The sequence below is a fragment of the Erinaceus europaeus genome, chromosome 16 (assembly GCF_950295315.1).
Source record: "Erinaceus europaeus chromosome 16, mEriEur2.1, whole genome shotgun sequence".
NCBI classification, from domain to species: domain Eukaryota; kingdom Metazoa; phylum Chordata; class Mammalia; order Eulipotyphla; family Erinaceidae; genus Erinaceus; species Erinaceus europaeus.
The window spans coordinates 7,418,396-7,432,495 of NC_080177.1; the positions used below are offsets into that span (position 1 = coordinate 7,418,396).

The 14,100-nt window shown below is 44.4% G+C and overlaps 1 protein-coding gene across 2 annotated transcripts in view; it reads left to right on the forward strand.

Moving 5' to 3' along the window:
* The window catches only part of RORA (RAR related orphan receptor A), a 933,557-nt gene that overhangs the window by 151,827 nt on the left and 767,630 nt on the right, over window positions 1-14,100 (forward strand). For both annotated transcript variants that reach the window (XM_060174402.1, XM_060174403.1), the window contains exon 2: window positions 4,536-4,589. In XM_060174402.1, coding sequence (XP_060030385.1) covers window positions 4,536-4,589 — 54 coding nt within the window. The remainder of the gene's footprint in view (window positions 1-4,535; window positions 4,590-14,100) is intronic.

Here is a 14,100-nt window from a genome sequence, read left to right on the forward strand (position 1 = left end):
AGACAGAAATGGAGAGAGGAGGAGAAGACAGAGAGGGGGAGAGAAAGACAGACACCTGCAGACCTGCTTCACCGCCTGTGAAGCGACTTCCCTGCAGGTGGGGAGCCGGGGGCTCGAACCAGGATCCTTATGCTGATCCTTGTGCTTCACGCCATGTGCGCTTAGCCCTTTACCCATTGTGCTACTGCCTGCCCCCCACTTTGTTGTTTGTTTTAAGGCTCCTAGGCAAAGGATAACTTCAATACACCCCATGCTATGTGTGAAGCTGCCTGTCTTTTCAAAGGTCTCCAAGAAGGCTGAGGTCTCAGGGTGGTGGCATGGCTGTGGACGGCCTGGCTGAGATTCTTTTGGTCTTCGTGACAACAGAAAGCCCACCTGCAGTGATTTGTACCCACTCCTTTTTTATATTTTTATTATTGGATAGAGGCAGAGAGAAATTAAGAGGTGGCAGGGCTAGGGAGGGAGGGAGAGAGACAGAGAGACACTTGCAGCTCTGCTTCACCTCTCATGAAGCTTTTCCCTACAGGTGGGGACCAGGGGCATATGCCTGTGCACTGCAACGTGTGTGTTTAACCAGGTGTGAGACCGCCGGCCCCTGTATCCTCTCCTTTCTGTACTCTAGTGAGAAGCTATGGGAGCCTTACTGTCTATCCAAGTTTGCAGTGAAGCTCAGTCCAAAGTGGTTAGGGAAAGATGGCAGGAGACTAAGAACCTTTCTTGTATCCATTAAGGTGACTGCCTGATATATTCTGGGAAATGGGTGGTAAATCTGATGCCATTGAAATGTACTAATGGATTCAGCAGTGATTGCTGTTGATGGTAGGAAAAGATGGAGAAAATGGTGGGGTCGTGTGGTGGCGCACCTGGTTGAGCGCACATGTTACAGTGCACAAGGACCTGGGTTCAAGCTCCCAGTCCCCACCTGCAGGGGGTAAGCTTCACGAGTGATGAAGCAGTGCTGCAGGTCTATCTATCTATCTATCTATCTCTCTCTATATATATATCTATCTATCTCACCCTTCCCTCTCAATTTCTGGCTGTCTGTAACCAATAAATAAAGATAATTAAAAAGGAAAAAAGAAAAGGAAAATGAACAAACCCCTCCCCATAAAGTATTTTTTAAATAATTCGGCCACGATCTCCCGTTTCTGCCTAAAGATCTGTGAAGTGTGATTATACTGACATGGGAGGTAGCTTGATAAGGCAACACGCCCAGTGTCTACATACTACTGATGTGAAGTCCGATTCCTGCCGAGTTCAGATGAGAATTAGCCCCATGCTAGTGCATTCTTCTTCATCCTCGCTGCAAGTCCACCTCCCTAAGGGTGCCAAGCTGATGTCACTGGGACACTTCCGGGTGGAGGCCCATCACATCCTAGCTAGAGAAGCAAGTGTTCTCTTGGCAAGATAGTTCATTCCACATGAGGCATTGAGACGGCAGAACATTTTCTGAGAGAATACTGTGAGGACGCAGGCCCAGGCTGTTGTAGAGCCAGATGTTGTAGTGCGCGGGCCACAGAGAAGAGAGAGAGAGGGTCCGGAGTGAAGAGGAAACACAAATCTTTATTCGCCGGCAAGAGCGCGAGGTGCGGAAAATGAAGGGCTTTTATAGGAGCAGCTTTCGCGAGAATGGGAAGGGGGAGGAGTAACCATAGCACTCCAGGATAGGATGATAACTCTCGTGAGAATGGGAGGGGGGAGGAGTAACCAGAGCACTCCAGATATCTCGGGGATATAGACAATGTCCTGAGGGCACAACATGGCTGAACAGGCACTCTGAGAATGTCCCAACTCTCCAGGGAACTAGCAGTAGCCTGAGGGGACAACATGGCAGATGTGACTACATTGGCACAATTTCCCAGCATCAGGCAACCTTTTTTATTTTATTTTAGTATTTATTTATAAAAAGGAAACATTTACAAAACCATAGGATAAGAGGGGGACAGTGCCACACAGTTCCCACCACCCGATCTGTGTATCCCATCCCCTCCCCTGAGAGCTTTCCTACTCTTTAACCCTCTGAGAGTATAGACCCAGGATCATTGTGGGATGCAGAAGGTGGAAGGTCTGGCTTTTGTAATTGCCTCCCCGCTGAACATGGGCATTGACTGGTCGGTCCATACTCCTAGCCTATCTCTCTCTTTCCCTAGTAGGGTGGGGCTCGGGGGAAGCTGAGCTCCAGGACATATTGGTGGGGTTGTCTGTCCAGGGAAGTCTGGTCAGCATCATGCTAGCATCTGGAACCTGGTGGCTGAAAAGAAAATTAACATACAAAGCCAAACAAATTGTTGACCAGTCATGGACCTAAAGGCTGGAATAGTGCAGATGAAGTGTTGGGAGGTCCTCCATTTTGTAGATAGCTAGTGGGCATATTTTAGTTATATTCCAAAGGACCTATGGCTATGCTAGTTTTTTTTTTCCCCCTGAGCCTGAAATCTGATATGCAGGTGGATCCAAGTTATTGTCTGGGGAGATGATGTCATGGCTGGAAAAAGGACCAGAAAGCTGGATCAGGGAAGAGAGTAGCTCCCTAATATGGGAAAGGGGTATAAATATTGTTACCAGTCATCTCTACCAGGAACAACAAAATAGACCCCTTTGTGGGCCCCCATAGGACCTTGTCCTCAACTTGGATCAACAATGGTAGAGAGTGTTCCATCTTCCAAAGGGAGGCTGGACAACATACTCTATGCTACACCTGAGGAAGATGGATCCTGATATTGGGGCAGCTTGGAATGTTCCTACTCATGACCACAGAATGTGAACTCAGATGTAGAGGGTTGCAGAGGTCACATCTTAAGCTGATTATGGGCCCAAGATCACATCAGATCGATGGGGTTTATAGCCAGACGACCTTTAAAATCCACCCCAAGATGGCTCTGAGGCACAATGGATAGTGCATTGGACTTCTAGTGACAAAATCCACCCCAATCCAAAGTGAGACCATGCTGTTGAGATTCACTTTGTTAATCATCCCACAGGTCATGGAGTGTCTTGGTTTTAAATAAAACAGGAGCTGTGGCCAGAAGCTTGTGGTGACTCAGTAGTACACCTGCTCTCTCAGCCATCCAACAAAAAGACGTAGCCACGTAGCCATCCAACAAAAGACCCCGAGCATTTGAATCTCAACAGCTCAGAATAAAGGGAGGGGACCATTTCTGGGCCTTTGTCAGATGCAGGGCAGAGCAGACAGGCTCTGTCTATTGAGGTTCAACTTTCTTTCCATAGGCACATCAGGGAAGGTGCATTTGATGGTAGTGAGAAGTGGAAAGGATGCCATTCCTTTAAAAATAGTCTTTATTTCATTTGCAAATTTAAACCACTTTGGGTGTGTCCCCAACCTAAGTTCCTGGAACTCACATTTCCTGGAACTCCAGTGGAATGGAAACACTGACACTGGTCACTCGACATGATCCTAACACTTTCAGTAAATGCCTGCTCTGCACGGCTTGCATGGACAAACTCATCTCATGGTCAAGACAGGAGTAGAGTCAGTGAGCATGATGTTATTGTGATATTTTAGTCCTCTTTAGGGTCATAACATTGACTTGTGGGGGGATATATATATATCTCCATTTTAATTAGTTCACAAACATACTATTCCCTAGAGTAGGGCTGGACTTCACAAATTAAAATTGTTTACAAGGAAATAAGTATAGAGCTGGCAAAATAGCCAGTGTGACCCCCCCCCCCACTCGAGCCCCCTTCCTACTGCACTGAAGGAAATCTGGGTTTTTGGGTCTCTCTCTCTCTCTCTCTCCCTCTCTCCATCTCTCTCTCCCCCTCTGTCACCCTCTCTCCCTGTCTTCTCTGACTCTATAAAAAAAGAGAGGAAAGAAATATAATGCATGGAGTAGGTTCTTGTTAATAAAAAATAGACCGTGAACACACCCCAACAAATGCTAAGCTTTATTTGGGTTTTCTTCAAAATTGAATGTTTCCTTTGTTAAGCGGTAGACTTCTTTTAATTTTCCAACTCTGGTATCACCTTCGTGAGGAAATTTGGATTTACAGGATTGTTGCTGTTACAAAGGTTCATGCCATGATCCTACCCCCAATATAGGTTTCAGTGAATCTTATAAATGGTAGACACTGTAGGTCCAAGTATTGGTCTGGGGACAGGTGATCTTCTACAATTTGTTCTTAGGAAGTTATCATCTTTCAGGGCTGGGTGGGGGCACATCTGGCTGAGAGCACACATTACAGTACACAAGGACCCAGGTTTGAGCCTCTGACCTTTCACCTGCAGGGGAAACACTTTCCATGTGGTGAAGCAGGGCTGCAGGTGTCTCTCTCTCTCCCTCTCTATCTTCCCCTTCCCTCTTGAGTTCTGGTTGTCTCTATCCAATAAATAAATAAAGATAATAAAAAAAATTTAAAAAAGAATGTTATAATCTTTGTACTCTAAGGATTGTAATGACTAGAGAAGATGGGAGTATGGAAATGTGAGAGACCTTACCCTCATTTCTCTGGGTCTCTCTCTGGGTTCTAAAAAAGTCTAACAAAATCCTAAGCTTCTATCGTATTTCTTATAGGTCTATCCATGCCCAGGTCGGTTGAGAGGACTGAGAGAAGGGGGCATGATTCAGGTAATGATATCTTTCCACGGAAAGAGAGAAATGGAAATGTTCTGGCTTTCTTTCAGCAACATATAATTTGTAATGTTCTTCCCCTCATTTACAATCCTGCTCGTGTATAAACAGTAATTTGCTCTTATAAACAAGTACTGTAGTTAGAGTTCTGTTGGGAGCAATTGGTGTTCTTTATCTGTGACATCATGAGCACTTAAAAAACTATAATTATAAATATCCTCTATGATAAAAAAAATAGTCCAAGGAATTAGAGAATATGTCTAGAGACTGTTCCTTGCAGCTTACTTTCTGTGTCCTGTCCTTCACCTCCTCTCCCCTAGTGTGGACTCCCCCACATTCTCCAAAACTTTGCAAATGCAAAGCTCTGAAAAATGTGACTGCTTGGATCAAAGCATCTATCTACTGAAACTATTTCTTTACATCTGAAATTGTTGCTGCTGTACACATTGATTTTCCCAGTTCTGAAATCCGAAGAACAAACCTCGATTCCTTTGCCTGCATGGTGAATTGTGGATATTTCCCCTTTTATTTTTCTTTGCAAGCTCAGGGATCTAGCAGTGGAATCAATGTTTGTGTTTCTTGGAGTTCTTTGAACTCAAGAGAAATAGCCCTTCCTTGTAGTACTGGTTATTCGGAGACACAAGCACACAAGTATCTGAACAGAAAGGGTCGGTGGATCAGAGACGTACTGTGGTTTTGTCCAGTCTGCTATCACAGAGTGGCATTTCAACAAAGGATGCCATTATAGAGAGAAGCAGGAACAGAACCACAGCGGTACCTGAATATCTAATCGCTTCTTTCTTTCTTTCTTTCTTTCTTTCTTTCCTTCCTTCCTTCCTTCCTTCCTTCCTTCCTTTTTTTCTCTTCTCCTTTCTTTCTTTCTTTCTTTCTTTCTTTCTTTCTTTCTTTCTTTCTTTCTTTCTTTCTTTCTTTTTCTCTTCCTTTCTTTCTTTTTCCAGAACACTTCTCAGCTCTGGCTTATGGTGGTGCAGGGGATTGAACCTGGGACTTTAGAGCCTCAGGCATGAGACTCTCTTTGCCTAACTACTTTTATTTTTACAACCCAGTCTAACCCCTGTCTCACCTACTTTGGGTGCCAAGCTTAATGTTGTAACAATAGTTTCTTTTTGAAATAGCACAGAACTAGGTATCATGTGATCCTAGCTATGAGCCTAAACATGGTATCACTGATTGGACGATCCAGACGGGCTACTCAAAACTTTTGGGATTTCAGTTCACTTATCTACTGAAGTCACATCCTGAAATCTGGTGTTTGAGATAACATCTTGCCCACTAAGTAACTGTCTCCTCAGTGCACAGCACATGTGTTATTTCCATGGGGAGAAGATTCCACCCCAAGGAGAAGGAAGGCCTACAGCCTCTGCAAACCTTACCTTGATTTCAGGCCAAGATCTACAGAAAAAGGTCTTTAAGAACTTTCCAGAACTCTATATATGGCATAGGAGTCTTTCTCTGCGTACTCAGTGTCTTTGGTTGCCTTGCTGGAGTAACTTCAGTGTCAAGGCCAGGGTTTTCCTGGGCATCTAGTTAGAGATTCGAGATGCACTTTGGGGTGGGGGGTGGTGGAGGTAATCATAGGTATGTTTGAGCCACACCCAAGTTAGGTGTTGGCAAGTTGAGGTCTCTGTACTGCTTTCTACCCTCTGTGAAACTTAACAGAAGGTCTCAAAGAGATGCCCTTATATGAAAACGTACTGAAGATAGCTGCCTTTTGATTGACCTTACAGAGAGAATTTTATGAATTTAAAATGACAAGAAGGGAGAAAGTATACTTAAAAATGAGATGCATAGTGTTATTCTCAGAAGGGAGAGGGGGCAAAAAAAAAAAACCCAAAACCCAAACCATGCACACAAGTTATTATAGACTCTAAAAAGGGTGATCTGACTTGGGACATGAACTTAGAGGTTACATCAATGAGACCCTGCTTCTCTAATTATAGTCAGTCATTCGTGACTGACAGGTTGGAGGCATTTGAAAAAAAAAAAATCTTCCTTGGCAGTAGGCTTAGGTTCTAAAAAATAAATAAATAAATAACCCCTAAACTTTCAAGATCTTTGCTTTTTTTTTTTCTTCTCTCTCTCTCTTCCTTCCTCCCTCCCTCCCTCCCTTCCTTCCTTCCTTCCTTCCTTTCTTTCTTTCTTTCTTTCCTTCTTTTAAGCAATTGCTGTTTTTTGAGCTCCAAGGGTTGACAGCTGTTCTAGTTTTGCTTGGGGACTTTTTCACAATGTGGATTAATCAATGTTATGAACTGGGTCCGTGGGGTTTTGGGAATGTAATTGGTTTCAGATGACACTTTGCTAGTCAATCTGTGAAACAGCCGAATGTTGACACAGCTGAACAATTCCAGCTGTTTCCACTTGTCCCTTCCTCTTTCCCCGGACACCGCCTCCCCTGCCTTTAGTTTTGTCTGCCCTCTTTGTGACTTTGCTAGACCCATTTGTTAGCCTTTCTGAAATGTCCTTTTGCTTCTCTCTCCTTTGGGATGTCACCACCACTCCCCTCTTAATATATACTTCACCCCAGTTTCTTTTTGCAAAATGTCTTTCTTGGCTTACCCAGTTCTTAAAGAAAGAATAGCTTTATCATTTAAGTACCTACTTACTATAGGATAGCACCTGAGTTTGTTTAAGGGCCTGTCACAAGATTTCACACAAGTGCTTCAATTGATTTCTTTACACACACACACACACACACATACACACACACACACACACACACACACACATTATGACTACTTGACTAACCTTATTTTTAACTGTCTGAGACATTTCACTGAGCAAACAGTACAAGTCACTAGCTTCAGTCCATGCATGGCCATGTTTGCTATTGAATATCCCTCCAAACAGCAAGCATTCGGGTTTCAGGATTGCTATTAGAGAGTTATGATTAGAAGGAAGGAATCAGAAAGAAGACTGACCCCAGATGATGTACAGTATATTAAGGGTTTAGATACTGTCAAGGGAATGGCTTGCAAATTGCTTTCGGTAGTTTTCCATTATCAGACTAATTTATCTTTGTTGTTGTTGCTTTAGAATACTTGCTTCCGCATTTTGCCCAGTGTGCTTTAACTGCTTGCGTTCCCAGTCATATTTCTGCTGTCTTACTGGGGGCATGTACTGCGGACCTAGTGCAAAGTGAGGTAAGCTGCAGAGGAGGGCTATACAGGTAGATGAGTGCTTGAGTGTGGGCATGGGCTCTTCACATGGCCTGAGCCAGCCCATCCTTTCAGGAATGGTGAGTATAGACTGCCAAGGCTCAGATTTATAATGCAGGCACCCAGCTGCCTGCCTCTGCACACCTGTGCTCCCACAGACAGACACATGTGCAGCACAGCTCAATATTCTCAAGTCAACGTGGCGTCTAAGACATCACCTGAAAGAAATGAACACTTATCACGAGAATTTAGCAAAGAAATGCAGTTGCCACAAAGCACTTCTCCAGATACTCCTCTCCGCAACCATTGTTAATGAACGTGCAATCAGAGGAAACAGTCTCAGGAGTTGAAATTCTTTGAGACAGAGGGAACAATGGGTAGATAGGCAATGCCATTTCTTTGAAGGGGGCACTGTAAACAGATCGGGCCTTGACTCATCCTGGTAGGACTAAGTCCCTTTAACCCTCTTATGTAATCGTGTCTCCAGTGTAACTTCTGGATCTTCCTACCATAACAAAAAATGAAGGCGCCCTGGGCAGTGTGCACTCCAGAGAACAGAATAGCATCCTTGTGAGTCAATGCAAATGGAAAAGTGACTCAGACTGCATTTGCTTGTGGAATAGCTGAGTAAATTGATTCACAGAGCATTGCATCCAGTTCTTCAAAGACTGACTGCCATCTGCTTATGCGGCAAAAAAGACAGACCAGATATTGGGTGTATTTGTGAATGGTGTCAGAATCAAAGAGATCCCTGGCTATTCACGGTGTATTCTACAGTTAGACCAATACACTTAAGAACAGCCTGACAGAGCCAAATGGGATTTCCCTATGCCAAAGTAGAACACTACTATTTGGTCTGATTCTGTCCATTTCTATTACCACTAGCTGATATGGAAACTTTTGTTTTGTTTTGTTTTGTTTTATTTTGCATCTCCCCAGACCTCCCAATAGCTGATCATGAGTCAGAATGATTAAAGAGTAGGGAACAACAGGCTCACAGTGGTTTATGATTACAAATGAGATCTGTATGTGGAATGCTTGTCATGAATGCCTGAAATCTGATAAAGTATTTAGCAAATGGCTTTCTTCACCTTTGGTATCCTCAACATTTTGACAGTATTTCATTTTTTAAATTATAATTAATCAGAAAAAAAAATTGTCAAAGCACATTTAAATCAAACTGTGTAAGTTAAAAAGTAAGATGTTTTGCAAATTCAGATTGATTTTGATAAGCATTGTGCAAAATTGATGGGTAGGGGGCTGGGTGGTGGTGCACTTGGTTGAATGTATGTGTTATAATGCAAAAGGACCCAGGTTCAAGACCCCAGTGCTCACCTGTAGGGGGAAAGCTTTGTGAGTCGTGAAGCAGTGTTGCAGGTGTCTTTCTATCTCTCTCTCACTCTATTTCTATATGGATTTCTGACTGCCTCTATCAAATAAATAGAGATAATAATACACTGATGGGTGGCAGGCAAAAAATGGCAGCTCACATTGGATGTGGAATGTAGACAGATGAATGTTAGCAGGTGCCAGCAAAATGGGTCTTTACAACCAAAAACACTGGACTCACTAGTAAACTTCTCAGACAAGTAGGCACAAGGAAAAGGCCCAAATCTGGCTCCAGAGGAGGAACATTCATTCATTCAGCTGTTGACCTGGGACATTTCAGTCATATTGCAAACAGCTTTGAATAGAACTCCATCCAATGAGAGAGAGAGATGGAGAGATTGAGAGATTGAGAAAGAGAGAGAGAGAGACTGACTCTGCTTTGGGGGGTGAAGTAGAAAACTCATTGGAGAACGTGAACAACCAATCATGCTAAACCAGTCTTGCATGCAAGAAATGGATTATACAGGGACCATCTAGTCTTGCTGATTCCTACATTCTTACTCCCTGAGGACCATTTTCTTTCCCACTCTCTGCAGTTAAATGACTGTGTGGTTGACACTGACTTCCTTGAAATGCCAGATAAGGAAGCAACCCAGATCAACCAACCTGTTAGAATTAGAGCCTTCCAGCTGTCTCACACCTTTGCCCCACCAGCCTCTCCAAGGCTGACATCATAAACCTCTGAGTCACTTCATTCATTCATGAGTGCTCCATCTCTCTGACTACTTCCTTTTGTTAAACAATTTCCATTGATTCATGGGAACCAGTGGGGACCATTGATGAACCAGTGAGTGGAACACATGGAATATGGTAGCTGCATTGACTTTTTTTTTTGCAATGGAGAGAAAGGTGGTTCTGTGAGTGACTTGAGTAAGAATGTTTGACCTGGACAGAGAAGGCTGTCTTGGGGAAGTTGCCCTTATCAGAAGGGAGTCAGGCTAGGCAGAAGGGAGTTATGGATATAAAATTGATAGAGCTATATCACCTCCCTGCAAGATGATAGTCTAAGATAGTATTGATTTCTTCCGATTCTGACTACCTGAGGTATGCAATGTTATATACCATAAAAACCAGATCCTGGGAGTAGGGATGGACTGCCTTCAAAGAAGCCTTCATGTAATGAGTACCACTAGAGCTAGCTCTCTTATTAGATTATTGATTTATTACCGGATAGAGACAGAGAGCAGTTGAGATGGGAGGGGGAAGATAGAGAGGCAGAGATACAGAGAGACACCTGCAGCCCTGCTTTGCCACTCCGGAAGCGTTCCCCCTGCAGATGGGGAGCAGGGGCTTGAACCCAGACCCTTGCTCACTGTAGTGTGTACACTTAATCTGGTGCCCCACTGCCTGGCCTCTTGAGCTGATGTCTCAAGTGTGAAACCTCCAGGACCCTTAAATACTTTGTTTCCTAATTGCTTTGGACTCCAGATTCTCCATGCTTGGTGGACTGTGAGTGTTGCTAGATTTCTTTTTCAGTCTATGCAGGAAGAGGCAGGGGGGAGTGAGCAAATAACTCAGGACAAGCCATGAGGCAGCAGTAGGTATTGGGGGACACGGGCTGGGGTGGGGGGTGCTTATGTTCTTCTGGCTGCCTTACGCCTTAGGGATGGTAGAATGCTTCTTCTGTGCCAGGAAAGGGGGATGGGCAGTGGGTTAGGGATGTGTTTGTCTCGCTGCCTGAAAACTAAAAGAAATCAGAAGCCAGGTGACTATGGCCGTACAGCTATTCGTGTGATCTGCTTAGAGTCATACCTGCTGACTCTCCCAACAATTATCCTGGTGAAGACCTCTGAAATTGGGGTGCAGGTGGGGGCTGTGACAACTGCCCAACCTTGTGCTCCACTCTCCATAGGTAGAGTCTGCAAGGGGTGTATCTGCATTTTAATTGTATTCCCTAGGACTGCCACTGACTTGCTGAGGGTTGGTGAAATATCTCGCTTGGATGGTGTGTTGCTTTGCCATATGTACAACTCAAGTTCAAGCCCAGCCCCCACTGCACTGTAAGAAGCTCTAATGCAATTCTCCCCCCCCCCTTTACTCTTGCTCTCTCTCTGCCTTTATGTCTCTATCTAAAAATAATAAAAATTGTGGCCCGGAAGGTGGTGCAGTTGATAAAGTATTGGACTCTCAAGCGTGAGGTCCTGAGTTCGATCCCTGGAAGCACATGTACCAGAGTGATGTCTGGTTCTTTCTCTCTCTGCTTATGTTTCTAATATATATAACAAAAAATAAGTTAATTAAAAATAAAAATAATAGGAATCTACAGTTTGCACCTGGACTTTAAGCTGTATGAGAGACCCAGGTGGCAGTCTAGGTATAATAGGATGTAGCAGATTGGCCTGACACGAAGCAGACAAGAGCAGGCCAGGCAGAGGCAGACACAGCCTTGGTTTTGCAAAGACTGCAAAAACATCAAACGTTCATTTCAAGGGCTTGGTGCTAAGAAGGTCCACATTCAAATTGCCCAGACAGCCTTAAGTAAAACTGTGACTCCAGCGAATCCCAGCCGATCTGGGTGATGTGAGTTGGAGTCTTTCCCTTCAGTGTGTGATTACATAACCACAGGCAGACATCCCCCACCCCCACCCCACCAGCCTCCCTTCCCAGAGGCTCAGAACTCATTGCATAATGCAGCCACTAGGCCCCAATCACTCTGTCCTCTAATGATGGCTTCTGCACTGTATTGTGTTGACCTCTGCCATCACAGCTGCCCTAGAGGTGGATTCCAGAATATTCTATTGGGGAGAGCATGAGATCGCAGCCAGCACTTGCTGTATTGGAAGCCAGAGAGAAGCCCCACAGAGGTGAGATGGTGGACCCCAGTTTCAGAGGACGCTGGGTCAGGACCAGTGCTGCTACATGGATTTCTGAACATGGTTCCATTTTTTACTAACCATTCCCAATATGTGCTCACTTCACTGTTGCCATATTGGTTTGCACAGGAAACCTGGTTTAGAATCACCTGGAGTGTTGACTTTGGAGGCTGTCACTTAGTGGCCAGTATTTTCTGAGCATCTTCTATGGACCAGGGAGTGAGCTGAGCACTCAGCAGATCTGTGCACGTGAATGTCCCTATGTCAGAAGTGAGAGAACAGCAGTGAAACAAACGTTTTGTTAGGGAACTTTCCATGGAGATACAGTTAGCAAGGAGGAACTAGAAGAGGTCAGCAAGACCTGGCTGATTCCACACACTTATGTGATTCTGGTTGACCATGTTGATGTAAGAAAAAAATAAAAAAGCAAGCAAAAGGGGGCAGGGTGGTAGCACACCAGGTTAAGTGCACATTCTGCAAAGTGCAAGGACCAGTGTAAGGATCCCAGTTTCAGCCCCTGGCTCCCCACCTACAGGAGAGTCATTTCACAGGTGGTGAAGCAGGTCTACAGGTGTCTGTCTTTCTCTCCCCCTCTCTGTCTTCCCCTCCCCTCTCCATTTCTCTCTGTCCTATCTCACTATAACAACAACTACAGGAACAAAGACAATGGGGGAAAAAAAGATGAAAAGATGGTCTCCAGGAGCAGTGGATTCATACTGCAGGCGCCGAGACCCAGTGATAACCCTGGAGTAAAAAAAAAAAAAAGAAAAAAAAAACCTGCCTTCTTTCCAGATACATTTCAGGGAGCTTTGTTTGGATTACTCTTCATATTTAGATAATAAAAGAGAAAGTATGTTAAACATTTACTTGACACCAAGTTCTAAATTACACAATGATTTGCTCTGTGAACTTCTACTGAGAAAACTGTAATGTTCTAGCATGTTCCCACTGGGCAGTGGCTGTCTTCTCTCTGTCTGTTACTGCCTACCATTCAAAAAACATTTGTAATCATTTTATTACCACTAGGGTTTTCATGTTCATATTATGATTCTGCTGTTACCAATAGATTCTCTCTCTCTCTCTCTCTCTCTCTCTCTCTCTCTGTGTTTATAGTGATATACAGAGAGAAAGAAAGAATGAGAGACAGCTCAGCATGAATGGTTTCACTGATTAGGAAGCCATGATTCTACCCTGTGGTGGCTGGACATTGGATAGAGACAGAAATTGAGAGGGGAGTGGGAGATAAAGAGGGGAAAAGATGGAGAGACACTTACAGTCCTTCACCACTTGTGAAGCTTTCCCCCTGCAGGTGGGGATGAGGGGCTTGAACCTGGTTCCTTCTGCACTGTATTGTGTGCGTTTAACCAGATGCAACAGCACCTGGCCCCAATTATCATCTCTGTTTATTTTATCCTCTCTCTCTCTCTCTTTCTCTCTTTTTATTGTTCTTTAAACTAGATCACTGCTCAGCTCTGCCTGATCATTAAACCTGGGTACTCAGAACTTCAGGCAGGAGGGTCTTTTACAGAACTGTTATGCTGTCTCCGTAGCCCTTTCTTAGGCTTTGAACAGTTCACTCAAGAGACTTCTCCCCAGACTTCACACAGGCAGATGTGTCCAGTGAGCATATCCATTCTCTGCTTGGCCATGTGTGTGTACTTTATTTCCGGAGTTTAGACTAGGCACGTGTATGATTTCACCACCCCAGTTCAGTTTTTGGTGTTTTTTTTTTTTTCATTCAGAAACGGAGACACAGAAAAGGCGACACCACAGCATGGGAGCTTCCTCTAGGGTCATGGCAGCTCCCTTGTGGTACAGGGGGGTGAGCCTAGACTGCCTTCAAGGCAGGGGCAAACCCTACACAGTGAACTCTCTCTGGTCCCCGTTTGGCTACTACCTTTTGTTGATCAAACCTGATTTTCAGGTTCCTGGAGATTTCTCAGGGAAACAACACCAATCCAGAGAAACACCACTTGGCAGCAACCAAGCAAAGGTGAAGGTTGCCCCTCCTCTCATGAGCTTCTGTGTTTTGCGTCTGGAGTCAAGAGGCTAACTGACCTGGAGCCCATGTGTGGTGCTCCCAAGCCTGCCTCTTAAACAGAGAGCAAGGGGTGCTTTCAGAAGGAGAGT